Source organism: Sebastes umbrosus, chromosome 18 (assembly GCF_015220745.1).
Source record: "Sebastes umbrosus isolate fSebUmb1 chromosome 18, fSebUmb1.pri, whole genome shotgun sequence".
Taxonomy (NCBI): Eukaryota; Metazoa; Chordata; class Actinopteri; order Perciformes; family Sebastidae; genus Sebastes; species Sebastes umbrosus.
In genome coordinates this window covers 16,644,706-16,672,003 of record NC_051286.1, presented here as the reverse complement: position 1 = coordinate 16,672,003, position 27,298 = coordinate 16,644,706, and the positions used below count along the sequence as shown (strand labels likewise).

Genomic DNA, 27,298 nt, shown 5'->3' with positions numbered 1-27,298 from the left:
CAAATTTATTAAAAACATAGCATGTAATCGTTAAAATAGGGCCCTTAGGATTGAGAAGCGACTGTGCGCTGCTCTTCATCAGAGGTGGAAAACTAATAGAAGACACTTATGATCAGGCACAAATCTCACCATTGTGTGACTTATTGTCTACACAAATGTAACCTGGTAGCTAATGTAATGATTATGGGAGTTTTTTAAGAAATTTAAAATAAGTTATTAGCTAATTATTATTTATTTATCAGCAGATATTTGCTCTTCTGCCTGCCTGCCTGCCTTCAGTCACACACCGCGCGCGTTCTCGCTATTTCGCTCCACTCTAACGTGCATGCGCGCACACTACACACTGCAGAAGAGTTAGTAGCTCTGAGAATATCCAGTGAATGTACAGTGGACGTTTGTGCAGAAATAAATGCTGCAGCTCCTCCAGACCAACAGAGGTTTCCCGTGTCTTGTGAAGTGACGGGGCTCTGCAGCGAGAAACGTTATCGTCTCTGACCAAAACTCCGGCATTTCTGATTCTTACAAACAGTCCCTTTAACTACTTGAATAATTGACTAATTGTTTCAGCTCTATACTACAGTATATACACAGTTTTGCGTACCTTTGGGTCCGCCAGGTACCCAGTTTGCAACATGCAAGCTGCGATTTGCAACATGAAATAATTTTTTCTTTTTCATTTTGACACAAACATCATACATAAATTTATCAGGCATTTGTGACCAATGATCATTTTTGAAAAATGATGCTGCAACCATTTGCAATCTGCATGTAAGCAGGCCCCTGACTTCAATAGATAATCAACATATCTAACATTTTATTCATTCTTTGGGAGTTTCTTCTTAGATAAAAAGAGAGAGTCAGGGAGGCGGACGGCCACAGAAACGGTCATGCAGATATAAAAAAGAGGGGGAGAGGATTTGGTCAGGCAAGTAGGAGGTAACTCTTAAAAAAAAAAAACATAGATGGCATTTTACTAATGAGGTATATTGCAGAATGTTTGCAAATCATGCAGCACTACTAGAGGCCCTAAAAGATGTTTGACATACCTGACATAAATGGATACAGAGGCACATATTGCATTTTTTTAGGTAGAAAAAGAACAGAATAATGATATTTTGTTAGTCCGTCCCCCTGACATTGACAGCTGACCAACAAGGGCAGGACTGAGTGTATCCACACAGAGTGCAGAGAGGAATGCAGCAGATATTGGCAGGCACCTCTGATAATGGAGGGAGAGGAAGGCCGTTATATCGAACAGGCCTTGGCCTTGCCTTGAGCAGGTAGACACCAAACTGTAGACCAAAAATAGAGAGCGAGGGAGGGGCAAAAAGAGAGAGACCCTCAAGAGAAACAGCAGGGAGTCTGTCGAGAAGCACTGATGTAGACATGAATGTGTAAGAAATGACTGAGACGTGACTGGTGGAAAGTAAGTACATTTACTCATGTACTGTACTTAAGTACAATTTTGAGGTACTTGTATTTTACTTGAGTATTTACATTTTATGCTACTTCTTCTACTTCTACTCTACACCTCAGAGGGAAATATTGTACTTTTCACTCCACTACATTTATTTGATAACTTGATTTACTTTGCCAGATTGATAATAAAAAATATAATCAACTAATAAATGATGTTGTAATATTAGATCATATTAGTAAAATATCCCCAAAATATTAGTAAAATATCCAAAAATCATAAGTAAAATAGCTGAAAAAAAGTAAAAGTATAAGACATAAATTTGTAAAATGTCCAAAATACTATCAGTAAAATATCCAAAAAGATATTAGAAAAATATACAAAAAAACATTAGGAAAATATGCAAAAAAACCTTAGTAAAATAGCAGAAAAATATTAGTTAAGTATCAGACATAAATTTGTAAAATATCCAAAATAATGTCAGTAAAATATACAAAAATATATTAGAAAAATATACAAAAAAAACATTAGGAAAATATGCAAAAAACATTAGTAAAATAGCAGAAAAATATTAGTTAAGTATCAGACATAAATTTGTAAAATATCCCAAATATCAGTAAAATATATAAAAAGATATTAGTAAAATATCCAAAATAATATCAGTAAAATATCCAAAAAAGAAATTAGCAAAATATCCAAAAAATATTAGTAAAGTATCAGTCATGAATTTGTAAAATATACCAAATAATATCAGTAAAATATCCAAAAAGATATTAGTAAAATATCCAAAACACATTAGCAAAATATCCCAAAAATATTAGTAAAATATGAGAAAGTTATTAATAATTTATCAGCCAAAAATCATAAAAAATATCCAAAAAATAGTTAAAAGGAGCTCCACCTTTACCAGCTGCAACATTAAGGTGATGAACACATTAATGCATCAATAAAAATTATAATAAAATAATATAATATATATTATTATGCATAATGACTATTTTTATTTTTGTTACTTTAAATATTTTTTCATGCTAATACTTTTTTTTTTACTTTTACTTAAGTAAGATTTGGAATGCAGGATTTTTACTTGTAACAGAGTATTTTTACACTGTGGTATTGTTACTTTTACTGAAGTACAAGTACATGTCAGTACTTCTTCCACCTCATGCTGAGATATGAGAGGTGAGAGCTGTGAGGCTGTTCAAGGTCATAACAGGGCTGGACAGAAGGGTTAGGAGGTTAAGGGGAGTCTGGGGGGGGGTTGTAAACAGATTATTACTAATCACTGGTCCTGGTCCTGGTCTTCCTGTGGTGGCTGCCTCACTGCCCATCCCCCCTGTACAGCACACATACATGCACACCTATCTTGGCACCACCTGTTTCACACCATGCTCACCATCTAACACATCTCAGCTCTTTGTCACCAGTGCTGTCAGCCAGAATAATGATTCAGATTTATTTCAATATCTTCCTAGCACACAATGGAATAGACAATATCAGCTTGAAGATCCCCACATTAGCGTTTTATTACATCCTCTATTTTTTGGATTTTTCTCTTCTTTTTTTTTTGCCATTCCTCATTTAGCTTCACTTCTCTGTGAAATGGCTGAAGATTACACTCCCCTGCAGCCTTTTTCAGATGACACACACACACAGAGACATGGCCCACAATGGCTGAAATGTGATTATGTAACATTATCATGTCACTGGCACAGCTACAAGTTAATATTCATACTAGCACGATGAGCGCAGCGCTATCCACGGCCATTCTCAGACTTCCAGCTCATAATACCCCAATAATAACTGTGTATGCAGATGTGTTATTATATCTGTTTACCGGTGTCTAACGGGCCATATTGTGGGATATAATCCATGCTTTCTGTTGTGGTATCATAACCTGAAATAAACACACACTGACACGCGTGTGTGTGTCTAATGAGGATTGGCTGAGCTAAATAAAGACTGTACACGGTAATCCACGGCCCACAGGAGAGCTCTAAGAATGAACTGAGGCTTCACACTGTGTGAGTCTAGCCTGCGTTTGTGTGTGACAAAGTGTGTCTTTATCTAGTCTGTGTGTGCTGTGATTGTATTTTATAGTTACACAACAAAACCTCTCTGGTAGTAGCCAGAACATTCCAGATGAAATTAGACAGTACGCACACGTTAACATCGTGTTGATGTGTAGATTCATCCAGATAGCCTCATTCCTGTCAGCAGTGCCAACAGTGCCATCCTGACAGCCCTTCTCAGATGGTTTCACACCAAGTCACTCCCTCGTTGACTCATTCACTACTTCCTATATAATAGACACTCAGCAGTTTACTCTATAGTAAACAGTAAATTGACATTTTGAACACTTGCACAGGTGTAGAGTTGTACACCTGCTAATCTTAACATCTACAAAATGTAAGGAATTGCATTGTGGGATTGTTAGCGCAATACTAACATTTCATTTAGTATTAGTAGCATCGGTTTGTATTGCGGTTTTGGGGTCACGGTTTTCGGTTTGTTTTGCACATTTGGGAGAAAAAATAAATAAACATTTCCATTGTGTTTGAACTCCAAAATATATAAATTGATTGATTGGTTGATTGATTGATATTTCTATATTATATGAACACTGATTTTACACATGAAATAAGGCAGGCTACCTAATGGTCAAGTAGGCCTATGTTCAGATAATTGCCTCTTCTATGTCTCTGGCACCTCATCAAATAATTAGCAGGCCTGTATTTAATAGCCCACGGTTCGATTTGTACAGTCATTGAACGTTTCGGGTTGTTTCAGACAGAAATATAAGGCTACACCCAGCAGCCGGTTAGCTTAGCTTAGGATAAACACTGTAAACGAGGGGAAACAGCTAGCCTGGCTCTGTCTGAAGGCGATAAAATTTACCAACCAGCCTCAGAGTGATGACAAGACTTCAGGATGTTACTGCTCCCTGCCATAGAAATAGTCCAGCACATAAAACAGCAGCTTGTTGTTTTTACAACCGGCTGCTGGCTGTAGCTTCATATTTACCGGACAGATATGAGAGCGGTATCAATCTACTCATCTCGCAGCAAGAAAGCGAATAAGAGTAATTTCCCAAAAAGTAAAAGTATTCCTTTAACCCCTTAAAAACCCACCTGCCTGCCAGCGGGTTAAGGTTAGAATTTAGAGTTGGATGATTGTCAACAATGTTTTGAATGATGGTAAAAGGTTTTTATAGTCAACAAAATGCAGTATGTGCCGATTGATTTTACCCACTTCTGTGATACTGGAAAACATACTGAAGCATTTTGATGACTATTAAACCTTTTACCATCTTTCAAAACATTGTTGATCATCATCTAATTCTAACCTGCCGGCGGGCAGGTGGGTTTTAAAGTGGTCAGCCCTGCAACTAGTTTAATTTCAACTAGACATCCAGAGATGTTAGCTGTGGCTCCAGCAAAAGTGACTCACACCGGACTATAGACTGGACACATAATCTAACTCATGTACATGTGGTCACCAAGCTTCCTGTTCAGGTCGACACATTGATTCCACTCCTCAAAAAATAGCTATTTCTACACCCAGCGTATCTTCAACATGACCTCAGATGAATTTAAACCTACTGCCTTTGGTGTGAACTCCTCTCTTTTGACCTTGCATGGACCACATGTTCTCTAGAAATTTGTAACACGTGCCCTCCGGTGTTCCTTTCACTATATCTACTGTGTCTATATATACAGTACACGACTAAACAAACAGGAATATGACATTCAATAGCAAGAAATAACACACCTTTGACTCTGGAGTTTCATTCCCTGCACTGTGGGCCTCATTTAGCAAGAAACCAAAAATGCAGGCATCAACGCCAAAAGAAAATGAAATGTTTGCTCTCCATATGGAGGAAAGTCCTGCACACATATATTACCTTTCAGCTTTTATTTTGTAGTTGAATCACGGGTCAAAAAGGCACTTGTGACACACCCGCATTCACACCAACCACATCAGGCTTGTTCATCGTTTACATTTTGCCATGTACAATCAGAAGAGAGTATAAGGGCCATAAAGTGCATTAGTGTAAATGTTTAGTCAGCTACCCAGCACTGAAACACCATTACAAACACAGTGTATTGGTTCCAGTTAAAGACATATACAATCATTATGATTGTCTCTGCACTCTAAAGAGATGACCGGCCTGTCATTTGTCCTCTTCCTTCTCACAATCGCCCTCTGTCATTACAGTGCCATCCCCCTGACACTCTCAATCTGTTGCCATGGCAACTGCACTGCACCACCGCCGCCACCAACACACCCACGCCCACCCCAAGGGTCACTGATTGTGTCACTGTGACAAAGGAATAAATACGACCCATCGGCTTTTATATATATACATATATCATCAAAATACTGTCATCCATCAAACATACTGAAACATAGCGAATTATTTAGGTGGCCTTTACTTGTACATTTCGATGATTACTTTGCAGTTACTTCCTATTTTTTAGCCCTAAACGATATCAAGACATACAAAATTAATCAACATTGAGGTTTTTTGAGGTTAGGAATTTCCTCCAGCACAACAACACACATGCAAGGGAAGCACAGTGGCCTACATACAGGAAGCTTGTTGAATTGCCCCAGAAATGGATACAGCATAACCTCGTAGGCTAAAAACCCTCATGGAAGACAACATAGCTTGCTGAATCGTCTCCTAAATAAAGTGTATGAGGATATTTCTGGAGTGTTTGTGGTCTCAAGAGGTCAATAGAAGCGGTCTCATGGTTTGTACCAGTGGCAGTTTGCTCAACAGTCCCAAGTGTGTCCAGTCTAAAGTTAAAGACACACAGACACAGCAGAGAGCGAGGAAGCTAATGGTCCCTGGTGAATCGCTAGCATCTAGCATTGTCACCTTTGGCTGTGTAAATAATGCAAGGCAGTCATTGGCTGATTATTCAATTATTCAGCAGGGGAGCGGATCACAAGATATAAGGTCCTAGAGCCCAAGACACCAGACGGACCAGACCTGCCCAGAGACCACACACACACAGACATAAAAAGAAAAAAGACATGAAGAGAGCCAATGGGACCATCTGTATGCAGCGCCACACCACGCCACTGCTTTGGTCTGACTCACTATTTGTGGTAGATGACAGCGTTTAATCACGATTTGTCATAAGGTGGCCCCTGCTGTCATCTGGAGATGTGTCAATAAAGCTGTGAGGTTTGATAATGTTATTCCGGCTGTGACTTTATGGCCTTTCACCGGCCCTAAACTCACTCATATGTGACACCCAAATATAGGTGTCTTTGCACGTTAGATTGGATACTTTATTATCCAGACTTGCAGGCCTTGAGCAGTGGAGATTCAATGTGAAGTTAAGGGAAGTGGCTTTGCAAGGAGGACAAATTAAAATACTCTTGTTCTGAGGATGGCTTGTCAGTTTGCTTTAAAATATGACCTTTTCTCCCTCCCTCTCTCCTATACTCTCCCTTTCTCTCTCTCTCTCTCTCTCTCTCTCTGTGGGTTTCCATCATCTTAACTGGAGGCAAAGGGGTCACCAGATGGGGTCATCACCGATTGGCTGCATCAATTCATTATGGCACCACACCCCATTCAAGCTATATCCTCCTGGGAACCGAGTTAAAAAAAAGTGTCTTTCAATTACTTTTTTTGTGATTTCCTTCCTATTTAGGGTTAAAAGAAAATCTTAACAATTTAGGCTTGTTAAACTTTATTTTTATTGTCCACTGTATAGTGGACTACAGGACTATTTCAGTGTGAAAAGACTAAACAAAATGAACAGATTATGGCTGTAGAGTTATATTAAACCAAGAATACATTCAGATTGATAAAATAAAAAAAAAACACATGCCATATTGACTGGAAAGCCTAGGATGTCCTCTTTACAATACACCAGGGGTTGATAGAGTAATTCAAAAGAGTAAGAGGATATGCATGTGGACAAAATGTCCACTACAGAGGACACATGTGCTGGGTCTCAGGAGGATATGGGAATTAGGAAATGACATGGTCATAACTGTATAATGGCATGTGGATGCAGCCTGTTAAAGCTATATAGGCCCTCCTGCCTGCGTGCAGTATATAGGGAAAGAGGGCAGACTTACACTCCAGGTGCTTTTTTTTGGGCGCCATCACTTCATGAGTGGTGTCTTTGCACGTTGTCCAGACAGCATTAGATTGGATACTTTATTATCCAGACTTGCAGGCCTTCAGCAGTGAAGATTTAATGTGAAGTCACAGGAAGTGGCTTTGCAAGGAGCACAAATTAAAACGCTCTTGTTCTGAGGATTCAATTCAATTCAATTCAATTTATTTTTATATAGCGTCAAATCATGACAGAAGTTATCTCGAGACGCTTTATATATAGAGAGAGCAGGTCTTAGACCATACACCATAGTTTAAAGACCCAACAAGATCCAAGACTGACAAGAGGATGACTTGTCAGTCTGCTTTAAAATATGACCTTTTCTCCCTCTCTCTCTCTCTCTCTCTCCTATACTCTCCCTTTCTCTCTCTCTCTGGGTTTCCATCATCTTTACTGGAGGCAAAGGGGTCACCAGATGGGGTCATCACCATCAATTCATTATGGCACCACACCCCATTTAAGCTTTATGGGAATTAAAGAAATTACTGGTCATAATGGCATGTGGATGCAGCCTGTTTAAGATATATATGGGAATTAAGAAATGACTGGTCATAACTGTATAATGGCATGTGGATGCAGCCTGTTTAAGCTGTATATGGGAATTAAGAAATGACTGGTCATAACTGTATAATGGCATGTGGATGCAGCCTGTTTAAGATATATATGGGAATTAAGAAATGACTGGTCATAACTGTATAATGGCATGTGGATGCACATGTTAAAGCTATATATGGGAATTAAGAAATGACTGGTCACAATGGCATGTGGATGCAGCCTGTTAAAGCCACATAGGCCCTGCTGCCTGCGTGCAGTATATATAGGAAATAATGGAAGACTTACACTCCAGGTGCTTTTTCTTGGGCGCCATCACTTCATGAGTGGTGGCTTTGCAGACAGCCCGGGCCATGTCTGATCCCGTTAGCTGGTACTGCGCAGCGGCGATGCGATCCGTGAGCGTTTGCCCCGACATTTTCTCCTCTCTCCGTTGAATCAACCACCTTTCAGGGATGTATTTCACCAAACGATGAATAAAAATGTGTGAATATAAAACCCTGCAAGCTGGCTCAGTGTGCGGCGGATCCTTTCCTCCTCTTCTTCTCCTCCACGATTGATTGATAGGCCTGTGACCTTCTGTGTGGGCGGAAAGAAAAAAGCGCACAAAATGAGCACATAAAACGTTATTTTTTTTGCATCAAATCGTGCAGCTCACGTTGATAATACGCGTGGTTGCATGAGGAGACTTACGCAAGGTTGTGAATTCCCCCTCCTCGGCTCGTCCCTGTTATTAGAGGCTTCAGTTCAGCACCTTGGACAGCTCTAATGCCACTCCGGTTATGTAACACTAAAACTGGCAATGAAAGGCTATTTTTTTTATCACCCCTGCAGCAATTTATTATTATTAAAAAAAAATAGGCCAATGATAAAAAAAGAAAAATGTGGTGCAAAGAGAGGCTCCTCTAGTGTCCCTAGAATAAAATGTATCCTAAGGAATTGTAAATCAGCACTCCATAGGTCGGTGAGATATCCAGTTTGGAGGGGGCATCAGTGTTCGGCTGTGTTTCCTCCCTGCTTCAGTGCATTAAAAAAAAATCCTTTCAAAATAAGAGAAGAAGAAGCCTTTATTTCCTCCTCGGGTGGTCAGATTTCCTGTCCGTTTCGGCTCCAGAAAACGCGCTCCTCAGATGTGCTGTGAAAATGCGCACCGCTCCTCTGGTGGTGGTGTCGCCAACGTTAACACTGCGCAGCGCAAAGATGCTCAGGAAGAAGAAGAAGAAGGGAATTTCCTTTTTCCTCTTTACCACTCACCTCCTTGTCGTTTGTGTATTTATTTGGCCTATCTATACGTCCATCTCCTCCTCCCCCCTACGGGTGCTTGGACAGGGTTGGATGACACACTGTCGCATCTCTTAAAGGGGAGTCACTATATATAAGAAACTCAGATCACTGCGCCAAAAGGGTTAATACGAGCGTGACTGTGTGCTTGTGTGCTGCTGCATATAGGCTATATGTATCACACAGGTTTACACGCACAGCATGCAGATGATGGAGGTGTAACAGTTTTTGGTAGATATAAGACTATAACTGCCCAATGTATGCCATGACATGTTTAGATTTGTGGTTATAGATCCGGGTTATATCTCAGAATCAGAATCAGAATCAGAATCGTGTTTATTGCCAGGTGTAAAAGGTATACACTAGGAATTTGCTTTGGTTTTGTTGGTGCAAGTAAACAGTATAATAACAAAAGAATAGATAAAAACGTTAGAATAAAATAAGAATAAATTTTTTTTAATTTCTACCAATATACAATATACAAAATATCTTGGCCTACACAGACAAGAACAATATTCCATATTAATGCTGGGTTACATAGGCCAAAATTAGCGTCTAAATGCTTTTCTTGGAGATATTCTGCATAAAATTGGTCTAAAATGCACTAAAAGCACAGCATGCAGATTGACAGATGATGGAGGTGAAACAGTTTTTGGTGGATAAGACTTAACTGCCCAAGTATGCCATGACATGTTTAGATTTGTTGTTATAGATCCCGGTTATATCTTGCCCCACATAGACAAGAACAAACAGAGCAGATTTAAATGTGTGCATATTCCATATTGTATGCTGGGTTATTATATTGGCCAAAAATAATGCTTTTCTTGGAGATATTCTGCATAAAATTGGTCTAAAAATGCACTAAAAAGCAAGCAGATTTTTGTTTTTTTATCAACATGCATTGAAAAAATAAATTAATTAATTAAAATAAACAATTGCATAGAGATTTGGCTTGGTTGTATTGTTCAGGGCGTTCCCTGCAGATCAGAGCACTTTAAGAGAAGAGAAGGCACGCTGTCTGTGCGTAATTGCGTCACTAATTGCGTGATATACGCGGAAGTAGCCACGTCCTCAGTCTTTAAAAAAAACCATGTGACAAACCCGGAAGCGTTTCAATGAATTTACTACAGTCACGACTTCACTGCTGAAAAGCCAGAAAACAACACAGTAAGTTGAATTAAAAACCATTTAATGCGCTTACAGTTATATCTTGGGTTTGTCTCTAACGTTCAGCGCTGGAAACACTAGTTTTTGCTGTGTTATAATGTGTTTTCAGTCAGTTTAATGTAAGTTTAAGGACGTTGCTCTGTCATTTAATTGATGTGATTCAGTTTATTGCTTTGTTTATCTATTCAGTTACCCGTAATGTTCTGCAAACTTTGCCCTCTTCTTGTCCTTTGACGTGTTATATAAAAGCCTGGTATAGGCGTTGTTTCCAGTCAGCGTTTTAAAAATGTTTATTATGTTTTAATTCATCTAGAAGAAGCTCAAAAGATTTCTCAGTATGTTATCTATATAAAACAGTATGTTATCTATATAAAACAGTATGTTATCTATATAAAACAGTATGTTATCTATATAAAATAGTATGTTATCTATATAAAACAGTATGTTATCTATATAAAACAGTATGTTATCTATATAAAACAGTATGTTATCTATATAAAACAGTATGTTATCTATATAAAATAGTTCAAATTCATTTAATTTAAAAATTTATTTCGAACATGTAGAATACAAAAGAATAAAAAAAATAAAGAAAATAAAGAAAAAGAATGATCATACCAACAAGTGGACAGTCAGAAACAAGTACATACAATGAAAAGCATAAGAAAAATAAATTGTCAAACACTTGATGCCTTGATTTACATATTAGAAAAGGAGTGAGAAGAAGTATAAACTTATTTAATCCTACCCCTTCTCCATAAGTCAATTATTAATTATTAACCAGCTTCCTTATTGAGCCATACATATACTGTAATTAAGTTTTCCTAAGATTTGTCTAACTATAATTATTATTATTTATAATTATTCTAACTATAATTATTACCTTTCATCTGTGTCATACAGAAATATAAATTAGTTACTGATATAATTATCCTTATCAAAATATAAATGTGTTATCAATCCAGAATACCAATTGATTACTTACATATTTAACTAAATCATATTGACTATTTTTTATCTTTTCTTATATGCACAAATTATTATTTATAATATACAATTTATAATATACAATATGCACATGCAATTCAACATGCAATATATACATGCACACACACATACACATTCGCACAGCCTCAATCACATACAACATCAAAACACTTCTTTGTGTGCTAATAATAGTGGTATAACTACTTAATTTCATATAAAAGCACTTAAAGGGTAGTAAAAAAACCATGGTAGATTGTTGTTTGCAGACCTGTAAACCTCAACACCATACAGCCTCACCTGCTGGTGCAGAAACTTAAAGTGCGTTGTGTTGGACTCTAACATTGTGGGATGGATTTTGGACTTCCTCACTAACAGGACTCAGAGCGTGAGAGTGAATAAACATCTATTTCAATCAAATATTGAAAATTTAAAAGATCTATTTCAATCAAATTTCAATCAAATATCAGTCGTACAGCTAAGAATCTTGGTATCATATTTGAACGGAATATGACTTTTGACCATCATGTCACTAAACTTGTCCAGACCTGCTTTCTCCAGTAAAGAATCATTGCAAAAATCAGATGCATCTTGTCCTCCACGGATCTTGAGCTTTTAATTCACATGTTCATATTCTCCCGTCTAGACTATTGTAATTCCCTCTACACCTGCCTCAGTCAATCTGCTTTAAATCGCCTTCAGGTGGTTCAAAATGCAGCGGCCAGGTTATTAACCAGAACTAGCCGTCGGTCTCACATCACCCCTGTTCAGGCATCCCTCCATTGGCTCCCTGTAAAATTCAGAATCAACTTTAAGATCTTGCTATTTACATATAAGGCACTGCATGACCTCACCCCCAGTTACATTGCTGATCTCCTTGTTCCATATTCAACCTGTCGAACACTTCGATCCTTTAACTTCGGCCTTTTATCCATCCCCTGCTCAAACTGCAAAACAAAAGGTGATCAGACCTTTTCTGTCTTAGCCCCAACTCTCTGGAATCACCTCCCTCCCAATCTATTAGAGCTGCTGAATCTCTGGACTGTTTTAAGCAGCTTCTAAAAACCCATCTCTATAGGCAAGCCTTTCTATAGGCCTCATCCACATGTGTGTTTGTTTTTGTTTGATCTGTTTCTCATTGTTTCTGGGTGTCATATTGTAATTCTTCCTTGTTTTTTTCATTGTTTGATGTTTCTTCTTGTGTGTGAAGCACTTTGTAACGGTGTGTTTTAAAAGGTGCTATATAAATAAAACTTTACTTACTTACTTACTATTTGGATTACCCATAACATCAACTGGCTCCCCCCCAACGCTGCGTCCTCTCTTGTATATTATGTGCACTAATGATTGACGTAGGGAGTTTGATAACCAGCACATTGTGAAGTTTGCTGATGACACAGTTATTGTGTGCCTGCTGAACAATGCTGAAGTGTCTCATGGTACTGCTTTTTACCATTTTTTAAACTGGTGAAATTAAGTTTTTTAGGATTGAATGTGACAAAAACTAAGGACGTGTATTGATTTCAGACGTCAACATTTGGGCATCATAATTGCCAATAAGTTCACCTTGAAAGGAACACAGATATGCTGAGTAAGAAAAGCCAGCAGCGACACTTTTGTCTGAGGAAGCTAGCCAATTTCAAGGTTGCCAAATCCCTGATGACATTGTTTTATAAATCTTTTATAAATCTTTTATTTGCTAGTAATCATCCCTCAACTAAGGTGACCAGATCCCAACAAACCAAATGTGGGACAAAGAGTTTGTTTGTGTGGGACAATGTGGGACACGTTACCAAAGCCGAGAGGTAGTCTACAATTTTGATATAATGTCTATCTAACTTGAATAATAAATATTCCTATTCTGCCCCTTATCTTGTAACATCTCTATGCTTTGCCTGAATGCATCCATAGATCGGCACATCTCTTTTTGAGCCGCACATTTCTTGTGAGACTCACATGAACTGTGTCGCTTCATGTCGTATTACCTCTGTATGAAATTGACAAAATAACTCACAAAAAACTCTGACAATCGCCTTCCACCGGCTTATAAATGCTTATAAGTAGTTTCACAGTCTTTGTTGTAGCTGCTCTTCCTTTTCTTTGTGGTAGTTTCCATCATATTCCGTCTAAATCTGCATAGCTTGTGACTCGCAATTTTCCCTGTTGGGCGTAGTGTAGCAAAGACGGTGACAGGTCAACCTGCACTTGACCCAGGTGTGCGCAGTTTGATTGACTGCAAACACAGCGCCGTGATAACAGTCTTCCCTGCTTTCTTCACAGCCATTGGATGAGAGCCAGATTTTAGAAAAGCGTCTGTCCTGCAGTGGTTTGACTTTTGAAAACTAGAGCCAATGAAAATGCGGGATACCATCTCAATATGTGGGACATGGGACAAAGGATAAAAATGCTGTGCAGTCCCTCGTAAAGTGGGACACCTACTCAGCCTACTTTCAACCTCAAACAGAAAAGCTAATTTAAACGAAATGAACAAGGGTGATTAAAATCAGCAGCAAAATCATTGGCGCCCAGCAGAAATGTCAACCTGAACTGTACAACAAGCTGCTGATAAGGAAAGCAGTAATCATTATCTCGGACAGTCAACCCCCCCCCCCCCCCCCGATTCCCGTCTCAGGCAACCATCAGTCAAAACTATTAGATATAAAATCTCTTTGATACCTACCCTCTGCCATTTCACTGCTTAGCTCCATAAAGTACAGGTAACATCACGCACATGCCTGTTGTTTTCACGAACTAATATATTGTAACATTTTTGTACCTCAAGGTTTCACCTTTTTTACCCCTGTATTTGAGTGTTTTTAAGTGTTTTTTTAGTATGTGGTGATGTATGTGTACGTATATTGTATTATGTGATGAGCTGTTGTTGTTGTTATTACTTCTGTGGCAAAGCCAATTGCCCCTCAGAGACAAATAAATGTCTTGAACTTGAACCTATAAAGTAATGATAAACCTCTAACATGATGATATAACTGTGACAGGGATCATTCTACGGCACAACAAGTATACCTTTGATACTATAAGTACATTTTTGTAATAATACCTCTGTACTTTTGTATTTAATTTTTGCACTGTTGTGTTTGACATTAATACTTTTTCCATCACTAACTGGTCTGTTTGTTATGTCTTTATAATGTGTGTCAGAGATGGCCCAGTTTCAGGAAGTATCAAAGCAGTCCGGTCTGCATCCCAAGCCTGCAGGGTTGCTTTCGCAGTATGGTACCGCTGGTTTCAGGACCAAAGCCGAACTGCTGGACCACGTCATGTTCCGATCGGGACTGCTGGCCACTATCCGCTCCAAAAAGACCAAAGCCACCATCGGAGTCATGGTCACCGCATCGCACAACCCTGAGGTGAGAAAGGCATTCGCAAATATTAACGTCTCTTTGCATCTCGCCATAGATCTATGATATAGTTTTTATTCTGTGTGGATATTTTCTAGATTATTGGTTTTATTTTGGCATTCACGGTTAATCTTTCCAGTCAAAGCTTTTTGTTATTTGACCCCATAACGTTGTGGGGCTGCACGATTATGGCCAAAATGATAATCCCAATTATTTTTTATCAATATTGAGATCACGATTATTTATCACGATTATTCATTGATTTTAGGGAGAAAATATTTTTATTGCAGTTTCATATTTAAATAAATTCACTTCCATGTTGTGTTCATGCTCATGTACTAAGATTTAAAATAAGGTTCTTCTTCACCTGAATTCAGTGCATTTTCATTTTGCCCGTCTCCTCTCTGTTGAATATTACTCTTCTGCTCTGGACTCGCAGCTGCAACATTCAGGAGTTTTTCAAGGGCTGTCGCTGTAGGGTATGTGCTAGTGATATGTGGGTCGACCCACAACCTGTCGGGCAGGTTTGGGTGAGCCTACTAGAAAGTATCGTGGGTTTGGCTGGGCGGGTAAAATGTGACAAAGCAGCGTAAGTTATAAATAACTTACAGAAACATTGTGTGCAATAGTCCACATCCTCGTCCTCTCTCTGTCTCCCTCTCTCTCAAACACACAGACACCAGCCGTGGTGGCGGCATGTCATTTTAACACACTCCGTGCCACCACCATGTAATGCGCTGTCAAGAGGTTGTGCTCATTTCACGTATTTCTGAGAGATCACGTTGTTTAGGAAGCGCTTAATTTGATATGCAGCAGAGTTTTCTATGAGCGGACACACATTTTCAATATCGGAGTCGATCACGTTCATTTGATTGTGGGAAGACCGAAATCGTGATCGCGATTAATATTCCGTTAAGTGTGCAGCCCCGTAATGTTTTCTTTTCATATTCTTAATAGAAAATGTACAGGTTCCACCTCTGCCTTTCCCATGGCTAATATTATGTGATCCTACTGGTTTAAACAATCCTATAAATGCATCATAATCCTCTTCCTGTCTGTCTCTTTATATTATGTAGGAGGACAACGGGGTGAAGCTGGTGGACCCCATGGGGGAGATGCTGACTGAGACATGGGAGGTCTACGCCACCCAGCTGGCCAACGCTGAGCAGGAAGATTTGCTCGCTGCTCTGAAGGACATTATAGAGAAGGAGGCCGTAAACATGAGCCAGGAAGCTAACGTGTTTGTGGGCAAAGACACCAGGTATGTGATCTTGAGTAATCTCTTGTTTGGATTTCATAGATACACGTGGGCCGAAGGGTAAACTACACACACTTTTACCAGACTTTTTACGCCTTTTAGTAATTATTAATTCTCGCTGTGGTAGCTAATTATTTCACTCTACAAAAGACTGTAAAAACACACGTGTCCTCCAACTATAGAAGCAGCAGCGCCAGCCTTTCACAGGCAGTATTGGATGGAGTATCGGCACTTGGTGGTCACAGCAAAGGTTGGGTTAATTAAACTTGTGTACTCATATTTTAAACTAATTTGTTTAATTACTTAGTTTCATTACTTTCTGTACCTTTTTGTCTTCTCGTCTTGCTCTTTATCTGCCCTCTGACTCCATCAGACTATGGTTTGGTGACCACCCCACAGCTCCACTACATGGTTTGCTGTCAGAACACACAGGGTAAATATGGAGAAGCCACAGTGGAAGGATACTACAAGAAACTCTCCCAAGCTTTCATTCAGCTCTCAAAGAATGTAAGAGTGTCATGTGTTCTTGTGACTCTATTCAAAACTTGTACATTTGGGTGTGTTTTTGCAACAATATCCAGTCCATCCAGGAATCACTCCTTTCTCCTTCCCTCCATCTTTTTCTCTCTGGCAGGCCTCCAATTGCACAGACGACCAGAAGCACCTCTCTGTGGACGGCGCTAATGGAGTCGGGGCTCTAAAGGTCCGTGAGATGGAGAGTCACCTGAAGGGGGAGCTGCATATATCGCTGTTCAACGACGGCAGTAAAGGAAAGCTCAACCACGAGTGCGGGGCTGACTTTGTCAAAGTGCAGCAAAAACCTCCAACAGGTGCGACCATGCTTTCTGAACACATGTTGTGATGCAGATGGAAATGATGTGTCTCAAAAGGAAAATCCTTTTTATCCACTTACTAAGTATAGTATCATATAGAGTGACTGACATCAAAACAGTAGATACGATATATGAAATCACAGATGCAGTGTTTGACCACAAGATGGAGACTGTTTATCAGCTAATAATACACATAATATACTCACTTTATATGACATCTGTGCCGATTTCTGTGTCCCTATAAATGTAGCTTTTGTTAGAGAAGTCCAATTTATTTATAAAGCATATATAAAAACAACAAATGTTGACCAAAGTGCTGTACAATCAAAATATGGCAAAAACCATAAAAACAACACAGTAAAAAACACAAAAGACATGTGGACAATAATACAGAGAGGCAACTCTCTTAGTGAGTTAAAAGCCAGAGAATAAAAATATGTTTTAAGATGGGAGTGCCAAATGAACGTATACGACCAAGAGAAAATTTGAACATTACAAAGATAGATGCTGTTTTTAATTTACCACTTCCATCTCTCTCTCCTCTTCTGTCTCTGTGTGAAGGCGTTAAGTTGAATCCAGGGGAGCGTTGCTGTTCCTATGACGGTGACGCTGACCGAATAGTTTATTACTACGCCGACGCTGGAGGAAAGTTTCACCTGCTGGATGGAGATAAAATCGCTACTCTCATCAGCACTTACCTTAAAGAGCTGCTCACACAGGTATACTCTCAAATATAAACACGACAACAATACATGTACACAAACCTTTAGTAAATAGTTTGTTTCTGTTCATACAGGCTGGTCTAGACTTGGAGATAGCAGTGGTGCAAACTGCTTATGCTAACGGGAGCTCAACAAACTATTTGAAAGACACTATGAAGGTGAGAAAACACAAGGGCATTTCTTTTGTTTCTTTTTTATTTTTTTTAAATATTAATAACTTCACACATTTTCATGTGCTTCAGGTGATAGTGAGGTGTACTAAAACCGGAGTGAAGCATCTTCATCACGCAGCTCAGGAGTTTGATATCGGTGTGTACTTCGAGGCCAACGGTCATGGCACTGTGAGTAGATCAGACACACTTAAACACATCACATAAAGCACCAATCTAGCACAATAATAAGAGTGATTATTATTTTCTGTGTCAATGTTGTAATACATCTGGTGTCATTAATGAATAAGTACTATAAATCTTAACATTATGTGACGTGTTGAGGCGTGTGTCACGACGTGTTTGTGTTGCGGTTGCAGGTGTTGTTCAGCAAGGCAGCTGAAGAGAAGCTCCAGCAGCTGGCTGAGGACTCCAGCACCAACGACGAGAGGAAGAGAGCAGCTGTCCTGCTGCGGAACACCATCAACGTCATCACCCAGGTGGACATGCACACACTAACACATTTCAGACGAGGACATGCATATATGAGCACGCTTCATACAGTAACCTGTACGAGTACTAGTCAATCATTTCAAACATCATCCCGATTGTGATCCTGACGCCATTATAGAGCGTCAGCGTCTGGTTTTCTGCTCGCTGTTCAAACAGGAAACAACATGGTGGCCTGCTCATAAACTTTCAGTTTTTTCATCTAAACAATCCACCAAAGTCTATTTCTGAAAACCTTTGGGACGAAAAATAGGCAATGCCACTGCTGAATCTTGTTTCATTTTAGAACTTTATCACCTAATTTGACCATTTTGGTCCAAGTTTTGTGAGTCAGACACGTCGCGCTGGACGGGATCATTTTGCATAAAGTTGAGATTTTTCAACTTCATGCAAATACAGACTCCCTCCAACTCGGTGCAACACTCCCACCATGCACTGCTTTCCATAGGAAATGAATGGAAAGTGTTGAGAGGCCCTCCGTCACCGGAACTGGTGGAAATACGCTGATAGAGAGATGGAGAGAAAGTGTTACTGGTAGTTTAGCCTCCTGCTAGCCGCAGCCATCTCTGAAATGCTTTGCTGATATTGTCATTTTCGGACTCTCTTTTTGACAAGTCCGTCTCCCTTTTTTGGGTTGCTTTGCAGTGTAGGCAGTTGTTGCCAATGCTGGAATAGCAACTTTTCCTTTAGAATATTCCACTGTTGAATCAGGCTTTCACCATCTAAAGGGACATGCGCGTGCATCTGCATTTGTAGAACAGCCAATAGGAACGCTCTCTCTCTCTGAAATGACCTGTGAGTGGCCATAGATTTTTTTAAAGAATGAAAACAGCCATGAGGAGGTTTTCTTTCGGACCACTTGAATTACAATATGTTGAAAGGCTAATATGGAATTTTTGCCCAAAGATGCCAAACATATACTACCTGCCTACCCCGGCTTTAACGCAAACACAGCAGTATCATTAAAGTCATTGGCAGTTCTGACCATTCACTTTGTGTTTTTATCCTCTAAAGGCTGTAGGTGATTCCATTTCTGACATGCTGCTGATCGAAGCCATATTAGCCATCAAGGGGATGACTATCCAGCAGTGGGACGCCATCTACAGTGACCTGCCAAACAGGCAGCTCAAAGTCAAGGTACTCATTAATTTATGTATTATAATGTATAATATTTCTGATAGTTAATCCTGTGAAATTGTTTTTCTTTGCCCCTCTATGATTGCAGAGGCTGCTACAAAACAGGCCTCGGAAGTCCTTGAATTTTAGGGAAATGTGTAGTTTAAAAAATGAATGGATATGTTATACTGTATAAAAAAATATTGTACCTACAGTATGCCTCAGTTCTCTCTCCATCATTGTATCAACACTTCTGATAGATATTTTTTTTTATATAATAGCAGTTTTAAAATGACAGCTTTGTTGTGATTTCTTAACTTGACAAGTTAATCTGATATACCTGTGACTGCAGTAACCCTAGACCTGGTAGGGTGTCAGTGTCTTGCTCAAGAACACGTTCAAAGACTCTCAGGAGAGTAGAGATGTTACCTTAAATTGACCTCTTTTGCTGTTTTGTACATAATCTGTACTCCCATCACTGCCACTGCCACACAAATATATTGTGCATATAAGCAGTTATAGACAGCTTGATTTTGTTTCTGTAGGTGGCGGACCGCAGGGTGATAGACACAACAGACGCAGAGAGACAGGCAGTGAGCCCAGCAGGACTGCAGGAGGCCATCAACAGCTTAGTGAAGAAGTACAGACAGGCACGCTCCTTCGTGAGACCCTCCGGCACCGAGGACGTGGTGAGAGTTTACGCCGAGGCAGAAACGCAGGTGAGAATTTCTTTTTTTGGTCCTCTTTTGGACATTTTCTTGTCAATTTTGCTTTTATTCTTTGATACATATTTGTGTTTTTAGGAGAGCGCTGATGCCCTGGCACATGAAGTCAGCCTCGCGGTTTATCGTCTCGCTGGAGGAGTGGGGGGTGAACCCAAACCATTGCACTAGAAACACACACACACACACACACACACACACAATCACACAATGCTGACTAGTCAATCGGTGCTTTTTGAATGCAATCCCAACTGACAACATTATTTTCTAAAGTTATAATCTATCAAAATTGCTCCTTTTCGGAGAAAAAAAAATATTTTGTACTGTTGATTGCACTTGGTACTTCACTCTAGCTCTCTATTTCTTTGTATTTGTCTGTCATTGTGAAGATATGGGAGAAAATGAAGGGTTTTTATGATACTTTAAGTAATGCTACTCATAACGGTTATTGTGTCTCAAACGGGCTACTATGTGTCTCTAAATCATGTTTTTTTTAATGTAAAATAAATGAACTACTTTCCTGTATATATTCCATAATTAAAACATAAATTGTCTTCACACACAAATTAAGAAGGTTTTGATGGTTTCAATTAACTTTCAGTTATTATGTAACTTCCTACTAAATGGAATCTTTTTCACCGGGTACTGTATGTAATTTCTTTTTTGTTTTTTTTTAAACGGTTAAATCACAAGTTTACATGAGGAAAGTCATAGCAATTGTTCTTCCCCTGAATGTCTGTAGGAAAGCCTTTGCGGCTTTGATTTGAATAAATAATGGAAAAGAAAACGTCTCTTTTGATTTAAATGAAAACCAAAACTATGATTGCTTGCTTTTTTATTTTGTTACTTTTAAAAGACACGTTCCCGACACACAGGAGGTTTAAAATAGCAGAAAAGCATTGTGAGTTAGTTGCAGGCAGAGCAGAGTGACTGGACACAGTGTGTAGCTTTCTTAATGTAAAGTCTCCATGGAGGATAAACACAATCCTTGAAATGGGCTGCTTGAGTACAAGTTGTGTGTTTTTTTCCCAATACAATATTGAATTCTAGGATTTTTTAAAGCATTGGAAAAAAACAGAATAACATGACATTTGCACAGCATATAGTTAGCATGGGTCGCTCAGTGAGATTTGGGGTCGATAAACGGTTTATTCTTCTTCATCGGTGTCGTCGGCTGCTCCAGAAATGGTGATGGTGCGCTCCTGTGTGTCGCTCTCATAAGTGTCCTCATCTGTCTTAACTGTTCTGGGAAAAAAGGGGTGGAAAAATAAGAAGTTTTACATTATCAGCAAGAGATTCTGATTGAAATCATAAACGTTATACGACAGAAATTCTGTGCCACCGTCTACCTGATTAGGACAGTCTTCCTCTCAGACGTCTCCGTTGCCTGCTCCTCTAAGTTACCATCTGTCTGGGTGTCTGATGAGGACACCTCCACTCTGGGAGCACCCGCAGCTTTCTCAGCACCGCTACTGCTCGTGCCACTGGGGTTTCCGCCTGGCTTTGAAGTGGCTGAGCTATCAGAGACTGAAGAAGCTGAGGCTGAGGCAGCACGCATGCTTACACTAGAAGTGAGATGCGAGCCTCCAGTTATGCACAGGTTTTGGACCATGGTGCCAAGACGGCTGTCCTCCCCCTCGATCAGCTTCCTGAGAAATAAACAGAGGGGAGTGAAGTTAGAATGAATGCTGCATACGTAACTGTGTGTCTTACATTTTCTACTAAATGTAAAACAGGTTTACATTCTGTAGAAATGGCATGAGGTTATGTTTTGTTCACCTGTAGGTGGTGATCTCAATCTCCAGAGCCATCTTTACATTTAGCAGGTCCTGGTATTCCCGCAGCAGCAGGCCGATCTTCTCCTTGGTTATCTTCAGATCCAGTTTAATCGCCTCTATACGCTCCTGGTAAAATACAATACAACAAAATAGAATTTATTTTAAGGAGTTTCGGGTCAGAGGATGACTAGAAAAAGGTCTTTATTAGGGCTTTCAATCAATTAAAATATTTAATTGTGATATTTAATTGTGAAAATGTACCTTAAAGGGAGATTTGTCAAGTATGTAATACTCTTATGAACATGGGAGTGGGCAAATATTCTTGCTTTATGCAAATGTATGTACAGTATATATTCATTACAATGTCTCATATGCATCCTGCAAATTATGTCAGTAACCTGCAAGTCCTCCTCCTCCTTCTTGTATTTTTCCACCGCATCGCGAATCTGAGCCTCCAAATACTCGTTCCTCGTCTTCAGCGCCTCCAACTCACGTTCCTTGCTAAGAAGCTATATACACACACATACACACACAGCTGTTACTATATGCTAAGAAGTGGTAGTATAGTAACCATAAACAAGAACAGGAAATCATACTCACATCCTTCTTATAGCCTGCGATTTCCTCTCTCACACTTCGAGTGCTTTGAACGTGTTTGCTGGTGGCACTGCTCAGGTCCTGAAACTTTGTCTTGTACCAAGTGTCCATTTCCTGGAGAACAACAAGTATTTATTTTTTAAACTTAATTATGAAAATATAGTCAGACATCATTGACTAAAAAAATAGAACGCATTTTAAAATTGTATACTAGACATATCACCAAATAATTGGTTATAATTATGTATAGTAGACACACTTTTCTTATTATTTACATGTTTCAGAGACTGCATTAAAATGATAAAATCTATTTAAAAAAATGTTAAATAGGGGGAAGACTTGGCAAATTTAGATTTGTGTGTATGAAATTTTACAAGCAGGATCATGAGATGTATCATAAAATTCAATTAATTGTGTCCAGTGTTCCTTAAAATGTATATTTCCATATCTGTCCAAAATTGAATAGAATGAACAAATGTGTCAGCGTTTCAGGTTCACTATTGCAAAATGTAAGAAATACAGAATTTGAAGGTACAAAGCCTTCCGCCACTCAGTGTCAGATATTTGTGAGTTCCAATATGATTTCCCTCTTGGTCATTAACAGTGTTTATAACCCAAACACACTAATGATCGTATGTCAGTAATGCACACCAGTATTTGTCACAGTTCCTTCATGGCGGTTGAAGACTGTTGTGCATTAAAGGAGTTGAAGTGAACATGATTCATTGTTGCACCCTACCTGCAGGTTCTTAGCGGCGATGCTGTCATACTGAGACTGAATCTGCTTGAGAGCAGAGGAGAGGTCCGGGAGGCCAAAGGTCATGTCCACCTTGGCGGTTGATGAATAGATCTGCTGCACCAGCTCCTCAATTTCCTTTCAGTGGATCACAAACAACCAGAGTTAGAAGAATAGCGATAGACGCAGCATTAAAACAGTGTGGCCTGTATCTAAAATTAAGTTTAAAATACATTACTTTTATAAGATAACTAAGATTTTAGAAATACATGGAAACAGTATTTGACCTGGGTAAGTAACATGGAAACATTTATTTATGTTGTTAAGGAGCTCCACCGCTCTGCTCCACACGTTAGTCACAGCTTTCCCCTTTAGCTTCCTCTGAGCCCTTCACACCACGCTGATAATTACCACGTTTACTCACTCTATCCATCAACCAGGTCTCCGTTTAACTATAACCTGTCAGTGCAATAATTACCAGCCCATTAAACCGTTAATGATAAAATGAACGGCATCCCATCCAAAAGCTACTGACTCATATACGGTACATAGTATGCAGTGAATGGAGAGACCAGCAGGCTTTACCTCTTTTTGAACTCTCTGCAGGAAGACCAGCTCCACCTCCAGGTTTTCCAGCTGTTTCTCCAGCTTAATCCGGGCTGAGGTTGCTTTATCCACATCCTGGGACATTTGAACCACATGAGGTTTGAATGATTTGGTAAAATAAAAGTTTTGTTCACAAACCTTTTATTAAAGAGGACCTATTATGCTTTTATGCTTTTTCCCTTTCCTTTAGTTTTTTTGTGCATGTAAAAGGTCTGCAAAGTCCAAAGTCCAGGCTAAACGGAGTTACTCTCCCCCATAGAAACACTGCACCTGAACTGCCTGAAACGCCTTGATTCAAGTCCTGCTTTTCCTTCCGTAACGTGGTGATGTCACCAAGTAACACATTTGCATAATACCTGCTTAGCGGCTTTTTGACACGTCCTCAAACAAAGCTAGTTAGAGTGGAGCGGAGTCCAAAGAGTTTGGTTTGGTTGAACAATCACAACAGAGTGGGCCAGCTGACCAATCAGAGCAGGTCGTGGCTTTTCAGGGGGCGCAGGAGCTCAAACAGAGTGTTTCAGACAGAGGGTGAAAAGAGTTGCTGCAGCACAGCTGGTATGAGAAAAATAAAGTGTTTTTTGAACATTAAAGCATGTCAACATGTTCCAGTAGAAACCCAAAATACAAGTATGCACCTGAAAATAAGCATAATAGGTCCTCTTTAACTTCTAGTTGTGAAAAAAAGACTTTCCACTGTTTCTTACCGGACGGAGATTCTCAATGTCATGCTCCGTCTTTTTGCGGGCATCCACGGCCTCCTCGTATTTGGCCTTCAGCATGTCCAACTGGCCCAGCATCGCTTCCTTGGCTGCCAAAGACATATCCTGCACAGAACAGATGATCAAGCAGTTGTTAAATGGAAAAAATGCAGCAGATAAATGGGATGAAAAGGAGTCACAAGAAACCATGATCTAAATATGTTGCTGCCTGCCATGAGATATGACCTCCCTCACCCGCTGGACTCTCATTCTCTCTGCGTCCCTGTTGAGCTCCTTCAGCTGAACCTCGTACAGCTGCCTGAGGCCTGATGGTCTGACATGGCGGCTCTTCAGGGCCTCAATCTCAACCTCCAGCAGCTTGTTTTTTGACTCCAGGGTTCGCACCTACAAGAAGAAATGCAAGACGTAGACATGATGATTACAAGTTGAAAGTACAAAAACAAAGTAATTACAGTATATGGTTTTATACATGTTTTGCTTTTTTGTTATAATGCTTTATAAAGGAATAATTAAAGAAAAAGTTATGGGCTAAAGACCCAAAGAGTTCAGGGTGGAAAAAGCTAATAAAGAGGTCAGATTGCAAAGTTCAGATGTCAAGAATTTGAAAGATGATGATTTGTGTGAGTGAAACGTGCAAATGTGTGTCAGGGTGTGGCCGGTCCTCTTGCCTTTTCAATATACGCTGCCAGGCGGTCGTTGAGGTCTACCATCTCCTTCCTCTCAGTGGTGCGAGTCATCATAAAGGCCTGGTTCTCTGCTGCTGCTGCATCCAGGTCCAGTTTGGGCCCGAGCCCCATGGACATACCAAAGCACAGAGCTCCCATACTCACACTGCTGTAGACGGGAAAGAGTTCCCATTAGATTACTCATTGTCTTTTCATTTTATGGATTTTTTTTTCTTTTCATTTTGACACATTTACACCTATTGCTTATTATGCACGCATACTGTAATAATTATTCTTTTTTTTTTTTAAGATTATTCTTTTTTTGGGCTTTTTGCCTTTATTTGATAGTGACAGTGATAGTTAAAAAAAAAAAGGAGAGAGAGGGGCAAGAGGGTCGGTTTCAAACACCGGGCTGCTGCGCTAAGGACTCAGCCTTGGTACATGCAACACTGCAATAATTATGGGATTTAATCTCTCATTAAAGCTGCATTGTGAGCATGAAAACATAAGATTATAGTGATTTAGAATTAAGTATTTAATTTTGCTGCACACTCTATATTCCACTACATTTCAGAGGGAAATATTGTATGTTTTTACTCCACTACATTTATTTGATACATTTAGTTATTTGCAGATTCTAATTATTAATATACGAAATATAATCAACAAATGATGATGTATTATTATGGATAAAGATAATAAAATACTTTATTGATCCCTTGGTGAAATTCACAGTAAGAAATAATCCCCACCTTTACCAGCTATATATACATTAATGCACCAATACTTCCAATTCAATAATATATAATTTATAATAATATGCATTATTCTGAAATGGACCACTTTGCATACTGAGACTTTTACTATGGGTACTTTAAGAATATTTTACAATAGAATAGAATAGAACGCTTCATTGTCATCGTATTAAATACAACGAGATTCACAGTTGCCACTTCTGGTCAGTGCTTTAAAACAAATACTTGACAAGACTAAACGAGGCAGATAAAACATATAACAGGTAAAACACACACACAGTTATAAAGCAAATAAAACAGGTAAAGTAGAAGTAATAAATAAATATGAACAGAAGTGTTACACTAGAAGTATAAAATATAAAAATAGATGTAATGTAAACAGAGGTAATTGCACTAGTAAAATAGGTAGGGTGGATGTAATAAATAAAATGTAAACAAAGTTACACTTGAGGTGTATATTGCATCAAGGATATATTGCACACATAAATGTATTTCACATTCAGTGTATTAATATTGCACAGATGTATTGTTTGTTCAGTGTCCCTATGGCCCACATACTTGTACTTTTACTTGTTAAAGTTTCATTTTGCATGCATGACTTTTACTTGTAACTTGTATTTCTACACTGTGGTTTTGCTACTTCTACTTCAGTAAAAGGTCTGTGTATTCTTCCACCCTGCAGGTGACTCACCTGGTCATGCGAGCCTTGTTGGAGATGGCCCTCCGCCCCATCGAGCCTCCGCTCCGGGTGAAGCTGACCGACCGGTGGCGAGTGTCCCTGCGGCTGGGAGAGGGACTGGACACCCGGAGCTGGTAGGCAGGAGGGGCGGCCCAGGCGCCCTCGAAGTGCCGGCGGTATGAGGACATCCTCTCTGGACTGCGGCTCATGTTGACGCTCCTGTCACTTCTGCAACTTCAACTGGGGACTGGAGAAACTGATGGTCTCTTGCACCCTTTTAGTCAATGTTGGGGTCTTTATAGGCCTCCTCTCAGCCCTTCCCTAAAACACTACACAGGAATGTTGAACCTTCCCAACCCAGAGGTGAATGTCCCTACAAACATGTGTCAAGGTTGCGCCAATTAACTTATTATAGGCGGCTGACAGAATCTTATAATGATGACATCATCTCTTGACTTACCTGCATAGGAATATACTGTACTGTACATTTATTCATCATGATGCGTTAGAAGTTCTGCTCATAGTAAATATATAAAATCATATTTTTTTA

At 39.4% G+C, this 27,298-nt stretch overlaps 3 protein-coding genes across 19 annotated transcripts in view; 1 reads left to right on the top strand and 2 right to left on the bottom strand.

Moving 5' to 3' along the window:
* LOC119476969 (clathrin coat assembly protein AP180-like) overlaps positions 1-9,430 on the bottom strand; it is a 33,613-nt gene extending 24,183 nt beyond the window's left edge. For 4 of the 13 annotated variants that reach the window (XM_037750696.1, XM_037750693.1, XM_037750695.1 and 1 more), the window contains exons 1-2: positions 8,806-9,424; positions 8,401-8,691 (exon numbers count right to left, since the gene is read on the bottom strand). In XM_037750696.1, coding sequence (XP_037606624.1) covers positions 8,401-8,530 — 130 coding nt within the window. In that variant the 5' untranslated portion in view covers positions 8,531-8,691; positions 8,806-9,424. Of the gene's footprint in view, positions 1-8,400; positions 8,692-8,805 lie in introns of all 13 variants that reach the window. The other 9 variants (XM_037750687.1, XM_037750689.1, XM_037750691.1 and 6 more) reach the window with 5 other exon arrangements.
* Positions 9,431-10,417: 987 nt separating this feature from the next.
* On the top strand, positions 10,418-22,525 carry pgm3 (phosphoglucomutase 3). Of its 3 annotated transcripts, XM_037750580.1 has the most exons (14): positions 13,248-13,349; positions 14,704-14,912; positions 15,980-16,164; positions 16,344-16,411; positions 16,535-16,668; positions 16,796-16,991; positions 17,556-17,713; positions 17,791-17,874; positions 17,959-18,057; positions 18,246-18,365; positions 19,390-19,512; positions 20,037-20,210; positions 20,295-20,422; positions 22,507-22,525. In XM_037750580.1, the coding sequence occupies exons 1-13, from the start codon at positions 13,322-13,324 to the stop codon at positions 20,382-20,384; spliced, it is 1,668 nt and encodes a 555-aa protein (XP_037606508.1). In that variant the 5' UTR covers positions 13,248-13,321; the 3' UTR covers positions 20,385-20,422; positions 22,507-22,525. The 3 variants fall into 3 exon arrangements, with proteins under 3 accessions (XP_037606509.1, XP_037606508.1, XP_037606507.1); XM_037750581.1 differs by lacking the exons at positions 13,248-13,349; positions 22,507-22,525 and adding an exon at positions 10,418-10,560 and having other exon boundaries at positions 20,295-21,000; XM_037750579.1 differs by lacking the exon at positions 22,507-22,525 and having other exon boundaries at positions 20,295-21,000.
* Positions 21,032-27,055, bottom strand: ngs (notochord granular surface). Of its 3 annotated transcripts, none has more exons than XM_037750583.1 (11): positions 26,761-27,055; positions 25,318-25,480; positions 24,884-25,033; positions 24,635-24,754; positions 23,910-24,005; positions 23,328-23,462; positions 22,592-22,702; positions 22,390-22,500; positions 21,993-22,117; positions 21,563-21,862; positions 21,032-21,458 (listed from the first exon to the last, which is right to left on the bottom strand). In XM_037750583.1, the coding sequence occupies exons 1-11, from the start codon at positions 26,955-26,957 to the stop codon at positions 21,362-21,364; spliced, it is 1,605 nt and encodes a 534-aa protein (XP_037606511.1). In that variant the 5' UTR covers positions 26,958-27,055; the 3' UTR covers positions 21,032-21,361. The 3 variants fall into 3 exon arrangements, with proteins under 3 accessions (XP_037606511.1, XP_037606510.1, XP_037606512.1); XM_037750582.1 differs by having other exon boundaries at positions 25,318-25,483; positions 26,761-27,053; XM_037750584.1 differs by having other exon boundaries at positions 21,032-21,453; positions 25,318-25,483; positions 26,761-27,051.
* Positions 27,056-27,298: the final 243 nt, after the last annotated feature.